Source organism: Monodon monoceros, unplaced genomic scaffold (genome assembly GCF_005190385.1).
Source record: "Monodon monoceros isolate NGI ecotype Baffin Bay Population unplaced genomic scaffold, NGI_Narwhal_1 Super_Scaffold_11, whole genome shotgun sequence".
Classification (NCBI taxonomy): Eukaryota; Metazoa; Chordata; class Mammalia; order Artiodactyla; family Monodontidae; genus Monodon; species Monodon monoceros.
The window spans coordinates 12,582,782-12,599,071 of record NW_021703767.1 but is presented as its reverse complement, the minus strand read 5'-3'; the positions used below and the strand labels follow the sequence as shown (position 1 = coordinate 12,599,071).

The following is a 16,290-nucleotide window of genomic DNA, read 5'->3' as shown; positions in this document are numbered from 1 at the left end:
CGAGACAGCCTCAGGCATCACCCGTCCTCCCCCAGCAGGGGACAGACTTTGTCCTGTATCAGTCTCCCGGCAACACCTCTGATCTCCTTAGGAAATCCTTCCACCAGGCCGGGCGGAGAGCCATCCCCGCAGCCCCGCTCACCTGGGGCTGCTCCCGGAAGCGTGCCCCCTCCAGCTGTGAGTAGTAGGCTGCCAGCACGGAGTAGGCCGCAGCTCGCATCAGGGAGTCGTAGCTGCTGAGGGCTGTGACAGTTAGGCCCAGAGCATTTGAATCCACAAATTTCCGACAATCCACCACAAATTCTGAGGGAAATAAAATACAGCATTAACTACACACACACACACACACACACACACACACACACACACACACACATGCTATGATTCCGTGACGCTCGTGCAACACAGAGAATTCCATTTGCTCTCGCGTCTTACCACCATCAGCTACGTGTGCGCGCTAGGTACAAGAAATGCAAGTCTTCCTCCTGCACTCCTTAACTTCTGCTGAAGCCGGGTAAAAGACTCTCTCCCCTTCCGTGGCAATAACCACATGCCTTCAGTTTCTAAGATGCTTGTAAATCCCAAGAATCCCAGGAATCTTTCCTTACTTCTCACAGATACCCAGTGAACCAGAGATCAGAGGTGACATTCGGACCCACCACTGAGATCCCAGCATGCGGAGGCCTGGGGGACACAACCGGAGGGTCAGCAGAGAAAGCCGGCTCTCGGGTCTACCGTGTTCAGCCCTCGGCCTCTGAGTTCCCACCTACAAACACGGCCAAGGAAAATACGTAAGGCGGCGATGCTGGGAGATACAGCCAAGGTGAACTGGTCTGAGCTGGACTATCGATTTTACGAAGGATTAACTTATATCCACTCTGCAACCCTAGTTCTTTCTTCAAACATGTGACAGAAATCTCACAGAAGAGCGGCTCACCAAGCCTGAACAAAAGCTACAGCCCAGAGCTGGCTGGCTGATATTCTCTCATCACCTGTGAGGCCCTGAAAAACTCACGTTACTCCAGGAGAGGATGTGATGGGAGAGAAGGTCGGATACATGAGGGGACCCACTTGATCACACCTGCAATTCAGGACACTTCAAATCCTCTTTAACAAAAACCCAGGCCTTTTTACAATATAAACATTGTCAAGAAAAACCTCAGAACAGGGATAGGTCACCTGGGGAGGGTGAGATGAATTGGGAGATTAGGTTTGACATAAGTACACTGTAAATCAACTATACTTCAATAAAACAAACAAAAGACCAAACAAACAAAAAAGAAAAATGCACTAGATGGGCTGATCAGATTAGACATCGAAGAAAAAAAGAACAGTGAACCTGAAGACAGCAACAGAATCTAACCAAACTGAAACACAGAGAGAAAGAATTTTAAAAGCATGAGCATCACTGAGCTGTGGGGCAATTTCAAGCAGGCTAATGCATGTATAACTGGAGTCCCTAAAAATGAAGAAATAATGGCCAAAACGTTTCCAAATTTGACAAAACCACAGACCTACAGGCCCAAGAAGCTCAATGAACACCCCAAACACAAAAAACATAAAGAAAATTACACCCAGCCTTATCATAATCGAATTGCTTGAAACTGGTGATTAAAAAAATCTTAAAAGTGGTCACAAAACATAGAGCGGAACAAAGATAAGAACACTGTTTCTTGTTAGAAACAATGCAATCCAGAATCAAGGTGACAACATCTTTAAAGTACAATGAGAAAAAAACCTGTCAACCGAGAATTTCCTACCCCATGAAAATCTTTCAAAAGTTAAGACTAAAAGCTGAAAGAATTGATCACCAACAGCCTTGAACTATAAGAATTCTTAAAAGTATTTTGATGAGAAGGAAAATGATAGAAGATGGAAATCTGAACCTACACAAAGGAATGAAGAGAACAAGGGATGATAACTATGGGGTAAACAAAATATTTAAATCCCTTGAAAAGGTAAATGACAGTCTGAAGCAAAAACAACCACGTATTGTAGGCTTTTTAACATTTATCAACAGATGGAAAATGTATGATAATTATAGCGCAAAGCCAGGAGGGGAGAGATATATATTATTGTAAGGTGCTTCTACTATCCATGAAGTGGTATAATCTCACTTGAAAGTAAACCACAATAAATTGAAGATGTATACCATAAACCCTAAAGCAACCAACACACACATGCACACAAAAACACATATACACACACACACACACACACACACACGTACATATGCTGACAAGCACACACACAAATTATAGCTAAAAGCCAAAAAAAAGAAGATAAAGTGGAATCAGATTGATAATCACATTAAATGTAAATGGTGTATACATTCCAATTAAAAGGCAGAGACGGTCAGACTGGATATAAAAACAAAACCCAAGTATACGCTGTCTACAAGAAACCACTTTTAACCTCAAGATGCAGATTTTAAGTAAAAGGATAGAGTGGTGATTATTTTGAAATGTAGAGAAATAGGTAATCACTATGTTACGCACCAGGAACTAACAGTGCTGTAGGTCAACTATACTTGAAAACAACAAACAAACAAACCCACAGGAAAAGAGATCAGATTTGTGGTCACCAGAGGCAGGAGGTAGGAGGAGGGAAAATGGATGAAGGCAGTCAAAAGGCACAAACTTCCAGTTATAAGATAAATAAGTACGAGGGATGCAATGTACAACATGGTAAATATAATTAACACTGCCGTATGTTATATATGAAAGTTGTTAAGAGAGGAAATGCTGAGTTCTCATCACAAGGAAAAAAATTTTTTATATTTCTTTAATTTTATATGTATATGAGATGACGGATGTTCACTAAACTTACTGTCGTAATCGCTGCATGATGTATGTTAAGTAAAGTCACTATGTTGTACATCTTAAACTTATACAGTGCTGTATGCCAATTATATCTCAATAAAACTGGAAGGAAAGAAAAAGTAAAAGGATGGAAAAAGAATAATTAGAAGACTCTTGGGCTCTAACAGCTTATGGACTAAATTTTCTCATTTCTAACAAGTGACTACTTTTGATGGGAGGGGGAAAAAAATGCCAAATGCTTTACAAAGCATCAAACTGAGGGATAAAATTATATTGTTTTGGAAAAGATGAGATATGTTTAAGATACCTCCATACCTACATAACAAACAGACATAAGTGGAATAAATCTGGAAAAGAGAACACTCTAAACATTTAATATTACACTTACCAAAAATAGCTAGTACTCAGCAGGGATATTTTTAGTAATCACTAACACTCTCTAAGACAAAAGGATTTTCCACGTGTCCATGAGGAAAAGTCAACTTCATGTTCTGTGGTCATCTCTGTTATTCTCCGGAAGTCTTGGCTTTGTAACATGTATGGAAAAGAGCTTCCCTTGAGTGTTGAAAACATAATAGGCTATCAAAAAACTGTTATAAATACCATTCTCTTTGTTTTAAGAACTTCATAAATAGAGATTCGGCCTTGTGATAACAGATTTTCAAACCAAAATGGCTTAACCAGGACAATTATCAAGGATTAAAAGAAAAAGCACCCCACGTTTTATGGGCTTTGGTGGCAGTGCAGCTGTGCTGTCGGAGCATAAAGAGCTGTTCATCACGCCTCCTCCCACACCATCTCCTAGAGGCGGCCTGGCCAGGAAGGCTCATCACAGGGAGCGGTCCATGGAGCCTGTGTCCAGTAGTCTGGTGAGAACCGCACGTGGGCCTCCCTGTTCTGTGAATTAGGAGCCAAAGAGTTCAGCCCGGTTCTCTTGAGGACAAGAATTTGCTGTGGAAAAAGCATTTGTCACTGCCATTGCTAACAGCCTTGGCTGGCCCTGCTTTTCAGCCAAGGACTCAAAGAAAAGAAGCAGTAAGGTTAAGAAAACAGGTTCCACTTTCAGCAAAGGCAGTGAGACGAGTTTCTTTGAAGGCTGGCCACCACGCATACAAACTAATCAGATTTGTGGTCACCAGAGGCAGGAGGTAGGAGGAGGTGACCCAGTTTAGGACTGTAGAATGTTTAGCAACACTTGGACCCAGGTGCCACTGCAGGAAGTAAAAACATGCTGTGGAGAACTTGTGCTACACACAGCATGGATGAATCTCACAAATATAATGTAGATAAATGAAGCTCATACAAAAGAATAGAAAGTGTTTAATGCCATTTACATAAAGTTCAAATACAGGACACTGGTCCCTACTGGGGAGGAAGGGGCCCTGGCCAGGAAGGGGCCTGAGGAGGAGCTGCCGATTATGTTCTGTTCCTATCTGGCCAGTGGTTTCACCAAAACTTGAGCCACACATATAAGATTTGCACTGGTGTCTATATATCACACTTCAATAAAAGTTTACTTAAAACATTGTTCATGTTTAGTTATCCACCAGGGCAACAGTAAATGGAATAGAAACTTTTTAAAAAATAGTAAAATGAAAAACAGATTCACTGACAATTCAACCATAGTAAACCTTTGGCCATTATACTGTTCACAGATTTCTGTTCTGTTCAACTTATCATTTTACTGCTAGGAATTTTCCTCTCCTGTTGAACTGGTATTACTTCCTTTTATCAGATGATGAAATTTGTTTAAAAATATTATGCTTCCATTTTTTTGTTGTTCTGGATTATAAGTAGCCCAGAGCAAAATTTAATGAACCTAGTTTTTCTTGGTTTGCTTATTTGTGTTGCATAACTATTTCCCTATCCACTTATATGCTTTTTAAAATTTTCTACGTCAACATGAATGATTTTGGTATAAGCAGTATTTTAAGCTACTGCAAGTCCTTTCTGGGTAGACATGCTCTGCAAATTTTTCTACCTATATTATACCAATAAAATGTAAAAGCGGCTGTATTTGGAGATTTCCCTAACTTGAAAGAGCATTTACTAGTTACCTCTCTTCACAAAAGGCCTTCCAGATCCTGTCCTTCCCTCTTACCCCCACTATCCAAGATTCTGGGAAAAACACTGCCCTGATTTTTACTATTTCTCTACTGTTTTCCAAGCCTTTGCCTTCTGTCTCCTAAAAGCTCTCCTGAAAGAGCAACAGACTAAATGATTTGTTATAATTCACTCAAGTTGCATCATATTTTTAGACTGTGGAAAATCTGTTTTCATGTTTGATGAGAAACAGACTTAGCCAGCACTGCCAAGACCTGGGGGGAATCAAAGAGCGTAGTAGATGTGCCTTACTTGGCCGCTGCTAATAGCCACCAGGGCAGTTAAGATATCTGCTGGCCATCATCACCATCTGACATGTGCATGCAATGAAATGCCCCTGCTCTCTTGCAAAGAAACTCTAGCTCAGCCACAGAACCCAGTGTTCATGGAGAGGCTAGTCTCTGAGAACACAGCCCTCTCATCTTTCTGTTAGGAACTAAGGGCAGTGGTAGAGGATCAGCAAATCCATAAGGAAGAGCATTTGAGTATAAAAAGACCATCAAGTTTAAAAGGGGAGAAAACGGGGCAATCAGTGAGGCATGGTTTCCTGGTGCACCTAATCTACACGGCCATTACAACCAGGAGGGAGAAGTGAGGGAGCCCCTCAGGCTTCACGCTGGCTGGTCCCCACTGGGCATCGGAGGGACCCTAATACAGAGGAAGGACGAGGCTCCCGCTTGGTGCCAGTGGAGGCCACGTGAGGAGCAGTAATGGCCACTCCTGCCCTCCCAGCCAGGAAGTGTCAGTGCAGGGGCGCCGGGACTCCCCAGCCTGGCAGTAACCAGGAGGAAGGGCGAGGAGGACAGATGGAGGACCGACAAGTGGGGACGGGATCGGAACACCCACAGGCGAAAAAATGAAGCTGGACCTAAACTTCACACCTTATACAAAAATTAACTCAAAATAGGCCACAGACTTAAATGTAAAACCTACAACTATAAAACTTTCAGAAATAAACATGGGAGAAATTCTTTAGGATGGAGCGATGGGCAAAGAGTTCTTAAGACTTGACACCAAAGCATGACCCATAAAAGGAAGAACTGATAAACTGGACTTCATCAAAATTGAAAACTGCTGCTCTTTGAAAAACTCTGTTAAGAAGGTGAAAAGATAAGCTACACAGTGGGAGAAAATATTTGCAAATCACATATCAAACAAAGGACTAATAGCTACAATATATAAATAACCCTCAAAGCTCAACAGTAAAAACAAACAAACAAACAAAACCCATTAGAATAAAAGGGCAAAAGACATGAACTGATGCTTTACCAAAGAGGATTACAGATGGTACATAAGCCACAAGATGTTCATCATCATTAGCCATTAAGAAAACGCAAATTCAGGGCTTCCCCGGTGGCGCGGTGGTTGAGAGTCCGCCTGCCGGTGCGGGGGACACGGGTTCGTGCCCCGGTCCGGGAAGATCCCGCATGCCGCGAAGCGGCTGGGCCCGTGAGCCATGGCCACTGAGCCTGTGCGTCCGGAGCCTGTGCTCCGCAACGGGAGAGGCCACAGCAGTGAGAGGCCCGCGTACCACAAAAAAAATACACACCAATCACCGACAAAATGCCCCAAACCAACAGACCTGACCAGCCTGGGAATCAGACGCTGGCCTTTACCAGCGTGTATTGATACACGTTTCTGTTCTTTCTATCTCTCCGAAGCATTCACCCACAAAGATTCCCACCCTCAGGGTAGTAGACACAAAATACAATTTCAAAAATATACTTAAACCAAGAAAAAGCCAACCTTAGCAGGCTCTCACTCATTGTCAAAGACAAAGTCTCTCATTTCTGCTGGTATGTGACCACTATTCAGTGAAAATTCAGAAAATGCTCTTGTCATTAAAATTAGGAAAACATCAAAGACAAAGGGACACTCCCAGATTTTAAAATTATAATTAAAAAAAAAATCACTGTGTATTCAAAACATTAACTGTTACTTTGCTGAAAATCACTGGAATGGAAAGGTGAGAAGGCAGCTGAAGATCCTTCAAGAATTATTTTCAAGATTAAGGTCCTAATTTGGTAATTACGGTAATAATCATGCCCCCTCAACCCACCCGGAAGGCTGCAATTACCTGGCCTGGTCAATTCACTGAAGAGATGAAGGAGGAAACAGGGGTCATAAAGGTCACTGAGATCCATCGTGCTCCTGTCTTTAAATATCGGTTCCTGTGTGTCCTGAAATAGCCCGAGACAAACAGAAACGTGTGGTTCAACTGCGTAAGCGTAACACCATGTGAATGTTTACCCACTATTACCTAGAGTTCAAATTATTATGAATATCCAAGCCCATTAAAAAATGGTTCTATTAAAAAACAACAACAACAGTGCTTGTACATGAAATTATACCTTTGATATTTGCTTTTGTGGAAAGAAGTTGTAAGAGAAACAAGTATGGTCAGTGCTGATAAGTTTTGAAGCTGGGTGGTGGGTATATGGGTCCTGTCTCTGTACCTTTGCATATGGTTGGAATTTTACTTATAAAAAGTTAACAAATCACAAGAAAAGCAGTGCTTGTATTTTATAGCAGCTAAAACCTGACAGCTCCCCCCTGGGCCCCCCGCACCTCGGGGGGCAGCAGTCTCCGGTTCTGGGGGAAGTGGAGGACAGTCTTCATCATGCGGTCCGGATCCAGCAGGCGGAGGATGTCCCCGACGCTCGGCTGCTGCCACAGTGACTTGCCCAGGCTCTGGCACGTCTTCTGATGCTCCACGGCCGCTGGGCCCCAGGCTAGCAGCCTAGAGCCGGATGGGAGAGCAGACTGGTCACAGGGCCCCATCGGGAACAGGGGTGACAATGGTGATGATGGCACTGCAGGTAGCTTTGTCGAGCAGCTAGCACGCCAGGCACTGAGCACATGTCCTGTGTTGTATCATTTAATCCCCATCATAACTTAGGGGGAAGGTGGGAGTGACGGAGAGGTTGACAATGATGAGGGTGGTGTGACAGTGTCGGGGATGATGCAGGCCAACACTTACAGAGAGTTTATGATGTGCCAGGCACTATTGTAAACCTTTCAGGTGTATTCATTTCACTTAATCTGCACGGCTATCCCATAAGGTACGTACTAGCGTCATCCTTATTTTGCAAATGCGGGAAGAGAGACACAGAGAGGATCTGGAACGCTGCTCAGCTGGTCCCCTGCCCAGCTGGTAAGTGGCAGAACAGGAATTCAAATTTGGGGAGTCTGGCTCCAGAGTGTGTGCTGGGCACAGCGGCAGAACCCTGGCAGCTCAATGATGCTCTACTGATACAAACCTTTCCTCGTTGCCACGGGGCCGTGAGCAGACCAGGTCCAGTGCACAGCCTTGGCGCCGTCCCCAGCTCTACCTTTCGCACCACCAGTCCCCATGGCAGCCGCCCAGAGAGGTCACCTTGCCTTCCTCCTGGAAAGCGACTGAACCCGTCCGCGCCCAGGGCACCCTTGTGTGACTTCCATTAACCGGAGAGGGGGTTCTGAGGCTGCGGGGGTTGGGTAGGACGGCTCGCTCTTCACTGTGAGGGAGACTGCTTCTGTTTTCTCTCCTCTCCCTCGTGTACACAGGGGCTGTTTATTCCAGAAAGAATACAACTGACACAGCACCACCTCCAAGGCAGTAAGTGGGTGAGGCCACGAGGGGAAGGGAGAGACAATGTTTATTCATGACCTGGACTCTTTTAAGAGGCAGAAAATGGTTCTCTTTACTGTTTTTTTTGGGGAGGGGGGCGGGGGCCTTCTAGGCTAATACATCTTTAATCTTTAAAAAAAAAAAAAGAATTCTACAAGGGAAATATATTTTTCCCTTCCCTGCAGAGTTCTCCTGAACTATTTTTCTTGGCCCAGTAAGCTTACTTCCTGTCTCAGCACACAAAGCTCTTCTTATGTACTGGGTAGATGCTGGGGTGCTGGTCCCAAATTAAGGAGAAAAGAAACTAGGGCAGCAAAGAGAATCTCAGATGCTGTCTATGAATAGCTTAACCCCGGCCCTTGCAGAGCTCAGGCAGGGCCCAAAGGGAGAGGCATCAGCCCAGCCCCTCAGGGCCCAAAGCCATGCTGGCCAAGGAGCAAGCGGCCCCTGGGAACCCAGGAGAGACAGACAGACACAGAGACAGACAGACAGGAAAGAGACAAATCCAGGGACAGACACCGCGCGCGCGTGCACACACACGCACGCACGCACAGACAAGGAAGAGGGCGGAATTAACATCCAGCCAGCGCTCCTCAGTCTTTTCACAGATCCCCACCTAAGTCACTCCCACCTAAAGGAAGGCACCAAGAGAAAGGTTTTCAGAAGAATCAACTAAATGACCCCCAGGTCAGAAGTGAGTCCGAGGGCAGGTCTGTGACAGACACACACTGTCAACCAGTGAGGTGGCCCAGCCCAGACAGGCCTGGCCATCGGGGACCATCCTCACAGTGAGAGGTCAGAGCAGCCCACGCTGGCAATGGTGTGTGAGCCGAGGGGTCCACCCAGCCCCCCTTTTCCCTGGGGGAGCTCACTGGGTGGGGCCTTCAAGACCTGCCGTTCTCACCTCCAGGCCCAGCACTCACCTGAAGTTGACCAGGCTATGGCTGTTCTGTTCGTAGGCCCGCAGGAGAAGTAAGATCTTCTGGTCTAAAGTCAGTTGAGGGTCAGTTTAGAAAGCTTCCTGGTGACCCCCGAGACCTCATATGCTCTGATCACACCGCCCGGTCCCCGCACCCTCACCCAGGACGCTGAGAGAGGCTCCGTAGGCCCCGAGGAGCACCGCGAAGTGACTGCTCTCGCAGACAGAGGGGCACAACCTCATTGCCACCGACATTAGGTCCACCAGCGCTTCTGGAAGAAAAGAACACTGACATGTCCGGCAATACAGGGGGATGGGCACATGCAGAGTAAAAGTGGAGAAGGAAGCACTGCAGCAAACACAAATGCTTGAGATATCCTTCTCTAGACAACACTGGTCTGAGGACTGTACCTGGTCCCTTCCCTGCTTTTTCCTTTTTTAAAATAAACACAACTTTGACGAGGCTGCCATCAGCCTCTCCAAGCCCCCTCCCAAACTTTAAGGCAACAAAGATTTTTAAACCTAAGCATTTCTCTCCATGATTATGTTCCCAAAATCTCTAATATTTCTACTCCTGCCTGAAAGCGGGGAGCCTTTCTACTTTTTCTACTGCCTGTACCAGGAACTTGGGTAAGGGTTCTCTCCAGTTTAGCAGTTTATTACAGACCAGCTCTGCAGTGATTCCTAACAGTTTGGGGATGCCAATTTTGTCTCTAAACACGGTATGGCTTCGGGAGGGCAGGACCCCTCAGACCTCTGCCATCTCCCACAGTCTTCGCCATGCTAACGTAAACGCTCACCGAACCGACTAGGGAAGAAGCCTGGGCCGTACGAGTCCCTAGCAGGGACCCACCAACAGGGACCTTCGAACCCTTCGCCCTTGATAAAAGTTTCAATCACCCCATTAAGACATTTAACGCAACTAAACAATTTCTCCCAGGTGAGAAACCCCCCCTCCTAACTCCCCCTAACTCCCAGGTTTTAACGCTTGCCCACGATACAGCAGAAAACCTTAAATCTGGCTTCTGCAGGCCAGAATAGGCTCTGAAGAGAGGTCTGCGTTTGCTGTGTGACCCCAAGTCAGAGGAAACATTTCTTGAGCTTGGATTTGACAGACATGAAATATTCGGATACCGTTTGGGTAATGCTTCCTTAGCTCTGAGAACACATGAAATCCAGGAATAAGCTCCGTGTCTGAAGTGGGAGGTGGGGTAAAGAATCACCTCTGATGGGACTGCCTGGGGTTTCCTCCTCTCCAGCCGTCAGCAATGTGGGCAGGAACAGGGAGTGCTGGGTGAGCATCACGTGGACCACCGAGAGCTGAGTGAGCCGCGAGCGTGCGGCGCTTTCCGGAAGATACAGGAGCTGGACGGCAGCACGAAGGGCCTTTAAAAATGCATGGTCCTGATACCGAAATCTGGGAGGCAAGAATCAAAGGGAAAAACTAGCTTCATAAACAATAGAAAACCTTTTTTCTCGACATTTTATCAAGGAAAACTTCCAACATGCCACACAGGTGAGAATCCTAGAGCGCACAGTCGCACACCCATCACCCAAACTACCCATGCTGCTGCAGCACACCTGCAGCATCACATACCTAGTCGCCTAGCCATCACAGGGAGCACTTCTGACCTGGCCTACCTGCCAGGTCAGCTTCCCTCCTTCCTTCCTTTCAGCTACTCAAAACGCCCCTCTAACACCCCAGAAGCCTTCTCATCTTAAATCCCTTTAGAACCCACTAAAGAAATGAAAGCATCATGCTCCGGAGAAAAAAGTTTTTAGTCATATGTGAATATTGTTAAGAATCACTTAGCACACAGGGAACATTCTAGAAACGCAAATTAACCAAAGGCTCAAAGAATGTCGTCATGTCACGAAGGTGACCCTCGGCTGCCATTTCCCTCTGGCTCACCTTCACTTATTTCTCTCTCTTGGGTGTTTTTCTCTGTTTCAAACTGATGAATAATCAGGGCGATGAAAATTACAGGTGCAATGAAATACCGTTCCATGACTACCTGACTGCCGAAAAGAAAGAGTCTGACCACATCAACTGCTGGTGAGGAAGCGAGGACACAACGAACTTCCACACCATGTTACGTCAGCTTGGAGAACAAATCCAAAAATCTAGTAAAACTGGAGTTGTGCCCACATTAAGAGCCAGCAAGTGACCCCTCCCCCAGAAAATCTGGCACCTGGGCACAAAGAGACATGCAATGTTCACTGCAGGGTTGGGAGGGAGGAAGGAAGGAAAGAAGGGAGGTCCTGTCCACCAGTAGGACACTGGCTATATGAACTGGGGATCTCCATGTATCAACATGGGTAACTCAAAAACTTCTGAGTGCAAAAGAGGGACAATAAAGTGATACATCTGTATACAGTGTCAAACTCAATAAACACTGTGGTTTATTGTTTAGAGACATACTGACATGCAACCAAAGTGTTAAACGCACAGGGCCATGACAAAACTCAACCTCAGAAGAGTGACACTTTGGGGCAAGGGAAGGAAAGGACGCAATTAGGGCAAATAGAGAAAACTGTCAGCATTTATTAAATCTGGGTGCTCCTGTATTGTTCTCTGCACATTTCTGGCTTTTAAAAAATATTTCAGTAAAAAAAATTTATTTATTATTATTATTTTTGGCCGTGCTGCGTGGCTTGTGGGATCTTAGTTCCCTGACCAGGGATCAAACCCGGGTCCTTGGCAGTGGGAGCGCAGAGTCCTAACCACTGGACCACCAGGGAATTCCCAAAAAATATTTCATTTTTTAAAGGCTGCTTCTCTCATCGCTGTTAGAAGTACACACATGTCAACGGGCAAATCATTTTCCCTCCCCAACACTGCTGTCTCGTCTCGTCTGCCCAAAATGGGAGCAGCAACTGCTCCTCCACGTTCTTTACGCTAATAACAAGCTACACCACTGGCCCCGCACCAGCAAAGACACTCACCGCCTTACTGAACAGCACCAAGAAAATAAATTCAACTTACTTGAGTCCAGTCTTCACAAATTTCTGCCAATCACCAGGATCAACTTCATTAAGTGAATTCTAGGAATAAAGAAAGCAAGAAATATATATGGAATATCCGAATTAATTTAAAATAGAGGACACAGAATTTAAATTACAGCCCTACAGTAAATATGGAATATAGTTATCCAAGCAATTCGCAAAAGCTTGTAGTTGCTTCTTACTTTGATTTTTTTTAATTGTTTTGTTATTTCCACTAGTTGCTCTGTCTTAGCATACCTATGATCACCAAATGACCAAAAGAAAATTCCCAAGTAGTTGTGTAACTTTCCCCTTTGTCCACCATTCTGAAGAGCACTGACTGATCTGCAACACACAGAGGTGCAGCCACATGTGACTGTTTAAACACACGAGAGAACATCTACCCAGGGCAAGACCACTGCGCCCTAACAGGGCCAATGTAGGTCCACAGTCCCTGACGTGGAGAAAAATCTCCAAACGTGGTGCATTATGTTACATCGGAAGAGTGGCTGCTCTGGGGGGAAGGGGACCAACTGGGAGAAAGCACAAGAGAGCTTTCTGGAATGATGAAAATCTTGGATAGCAGTGTGGGCACAGGGGTACGTGTATCTGTCAGCACTAAACTACACACTTAAGACCTCATATTCCACGAGATGAAAACCACACCTCAATTACAAGGAAAGGGCTGATGGAGATGCTGACGGTGAGGAAGCTGTGCACGTGTGGGAGAAGGGGGCAAGGAGGAAGGAAGGAAACTCTGAGTTTCCGCCCAACTTTGCTGTGAACCTAAAACTGCTCTAAAAAGTTAAGTCTGTTAAAAAGGGGTGGGGGAAGCAAGAGCAAGAGAGAGAGAGAAAGAAAACAGCCAAGTGGGGTAAGGAGGGAGGCCTGTCCCAAGAACACAAATCCCTAGAAGAGCAGAGCCCAGCACCCCCGGCTCCATAGCTCGACTCCCTTACATCCCAGGAATGCTTCTCCTCCTCTTTCCTAGCTCTACTGGGTCAGGTTCCTACATGCCTTAAGTTCACAATCCTGTAACACAACACATTAAGTTCTTCAGGAAGCTAATGATCTCTGTGCAAAAATGTAACATTAAAAACAAAAGAAAATAAAGGCCCCAAAACAGCTAAATATTTCCAAATTTTATGAAAGCTCTAAACTCACAGAGCCAGGAAGCTCGTTGAACCCAAAGCACAGAAAACCTGAAGAAACGACGCTCAGGCATATCGCAATCATGTTGTTTAAGCAATGTAAAGAAAAAAATCCTCAAAGCAGCTGGAGAAAAAAGGCATCATGTAAAGAGAAATACAGATAACAATGAGAGATTTCTTATCAGAACCAATGCACACCAGAAGACAGTAAAGCAACATCTTTGAAATGCCTGAAAAAAATTAAAACTGTTAGCCTGGAATTTTGTACCCAGTGAAACTCTTCCTAACTCAACCTGAGGCCAGTATTACCTGATCCTAAAGCCAGACAAGGACACTGCAAGAAAATACAATTATAAGCTAATACCCCTCATGCACACAGATACAAAATTTCTTGGTAAAATGTCAGCAAATCAAATCCAACACTATATAAAAATGAGAACATATCATGACCAAGTAGGTTTATTCTAGGAATGCAAGGCTGGTTTAACGTTCAAAAATCAGTTAATATAATTCACCCCATTAACAGTCAAAACAAAAAACAATACCATATAACCATCTCAGGAGATGCAACCAAAAAGCATTCTGACAAATTCCTGCAACCATTCCTGATAAAAGATGGCTCATTATTTCAAAGTTTGCCCTCCACCTGCCCGTCGCCTCCTAGACATGGCTCCTCTCATCCCCCACCAGGTCGAATTCACGCCACCTGGCTTGAATGTATCTGCAAACCTGGGTTTGTCTATCTCACTCTTTCCCTTAAAAATTTAACCAGGGGCTCTAATAAGAGACACCTACCAACAGTTCGTTTAATCTTAGCAGCATCTGCTTCTCTCGATCCTGGGTACCATCATCTCGCTGGCCGCCGCTAAAGGATGCGATCAGCCACTGTACACAGGCCTCCAGCAGAGTCTTTTTCCAAGCACGCAGCTCTTCTGCCGACCCTTCCAGGACAGCCAAGACAGAGTCAGCCACGACCCAACTGCAGCAGAAGACAAAACCCAGAGTTACAGGCATGGCCCAAATCCCTCTAGCTTTAAGTATATATAATCCAACATCACAATGGGCCATATGAGGCAGATGCCCTGAGCCCTGGTCCCTACACTAACTACCCAAGCACAGAGATCACAGGCTTCCCCTGCCCCTTACGCAAACTTCAAAGACGTACCAGAACTTTTACGACTAGGGGAAACACTATTAGCACACCAGGAAAAGGATATATTGTCCAGACTTTGTCTAAATCAGGCCATCTCAGCCTCAGCACTACTGGCATTGTGGGCCAGAGAATCCTCTCTTTGGGGGGAGGGGAGGGGGCCTGTCCTATGCATTACAGCATATTTAGCAGCACCCTTGGCCTCCACCCTCTAGCAGCCAGAAGCAACAAGCCCCCCATACCCCTATCGTGACAGTAAAAGGTGTCAGGCGTTGCCAAATGTTCCCTGGAGCGGGCAAAATCACCCCTGGTTGATAACCACGGCTCTAAGGGAATCAGAACCGCCCACTTATGGAGATGAACTTGCTCCAGCCAGGATGAAGTAGAGTTCTCGGAGGAACTGCGTTCTCCCCAACTGCACAACAGCAATGCAGAGATTTCCACTGCTTTATAACCACTACAGCGAAAAGGGAAGCCGAGACAGGGAGAGCCATTAAACAATCTGAGCCTTCACACCTCTTGTGACTGCCTGGAGTCTGAAGCAAGCGGGGCAATCGGTCCATGAGGACACGGAGGTCCTTGGCTCTTGCAAATGGGACCAGCTGGGCCAGGATCTCCTGATGCAGCCCAGACTCTAGGGGCCCGTCAGCACTGAGAAGCCTGGTCTGCAGCGGCCTCCACAGGGCCTTCCTCAGGACAGGCATGACAGCAGAGGGTACTGGGGCAGAGACAAGCAGGGGAGAGAGGTGAGCACCGTGGAGCACGACAACCGGCTCACAAGGGCTGGTGGCTCTGTTTCAGGAAACCTGTGACCTGGGTGATGTCACACTGGTAGCACGAGACTGACCACGGCAGGAGCTGTGACGCCACGGAAATCGGCAAATGCTACAAATCAGTCTCCCCCAAGAGCCAGTGGTTAAAACATTTACCAGCACGCCACCGGTCACCTCTCATCACTCAACCCTAACAGTCCCGCAGGCCCTGGGCATAGCCCCGGCTCGAGGGTCATGACGAGACAGTGAGCACCCAGGTCCTGAACTCACTTGGGAACGAGAAGAGCATTGAGAACCACTGGCCGGAAGACGCCCTCCTGCAGGGGCGCTCTTATTTTTTAAAAACATCTGTTATTGATGATATGAAGCTATGCAGCACAGAGGCAAAGCAGTGAGTGAAAAATCATTCGTACACACGATAAAAATGAATTAAATTGAATTGGAGGTGATCAGGAAGTGCCTTGGACCTGAAACCCAATGGGTGGAGAGAGAAGAGAGCGCAGGGCCCAGCCGAGTGCCTCGGCTCAGCACGGACTCACCAACGCTCCCAACGGTGGGGAGAGGGGGACGGGGCAAAGGACCATCACCCACGCCACTCTCTCAACCTAATAAGACCCAGCCGGGGCCGCTCCTTCCTTGGCCCCCAATGGCCATAGCTACCGCCCACCACTGGCCCCAGCTTCCCGTGGGTAACTCGGGGTCGATGGGAGCTCCATCCTCAGACCTGGGTCAGACATCTGAGGAGAAACAGAACTAAACGATACCTCCAGAATGTGA

At 46.2% G+C, this 16,290-nt stretch overlaps 1 protein-coding gene across 4 annotated transcripts in view; it reads right to left on the bottom strand.

Moving 5' to 3' along the window:
* Positions 1–16,290, bottom strand: part of URB1 (URB1 ribosome biogenesis homolog) — a 64,250-nt gene that overhangs the window by 9,830 nt on the left and 38,130 nt on the right. For all 4 annotated transcript variants that reach the window (XM_029214628.1, XM_029214629.1, XM_029214630.1 and 1 more), the window contains 9 exons: positions 15,257–15,458; positions 14,386–14,569; positions 12,441–12,499; positions 10,678–10,871; positions 9,616–9,726; positions 9,459–9,522; positions 7,494–7,665; positions 7,003–7,105; positions 143–303 (listed from right to left, as the gene is read on the bottom strand). In XM_029214628.1, coding sequence (XP_029070461.1) covers positions 143–303; positions 7,003–7,105; positions 7,494–7,665; positions 9,459–9,522; positions 9,616–9,726; positions 10,678–10,871; positions 12,441–12,499; positions 14,386–14,569; positions 15,257–15,458 — 1,250 coding nt within the window. The remainder of the gene's footprint in view (positions 1–142; positions 304–7,002; positions 7,106–7,493; positions 7,666–9,458; positions 9,523–9,615; positions 9,727–10,677; positions 10,872–12,440; positions 12,500–14,385; positions 14,570–15,256; positions 15,459–16,290) is intronic.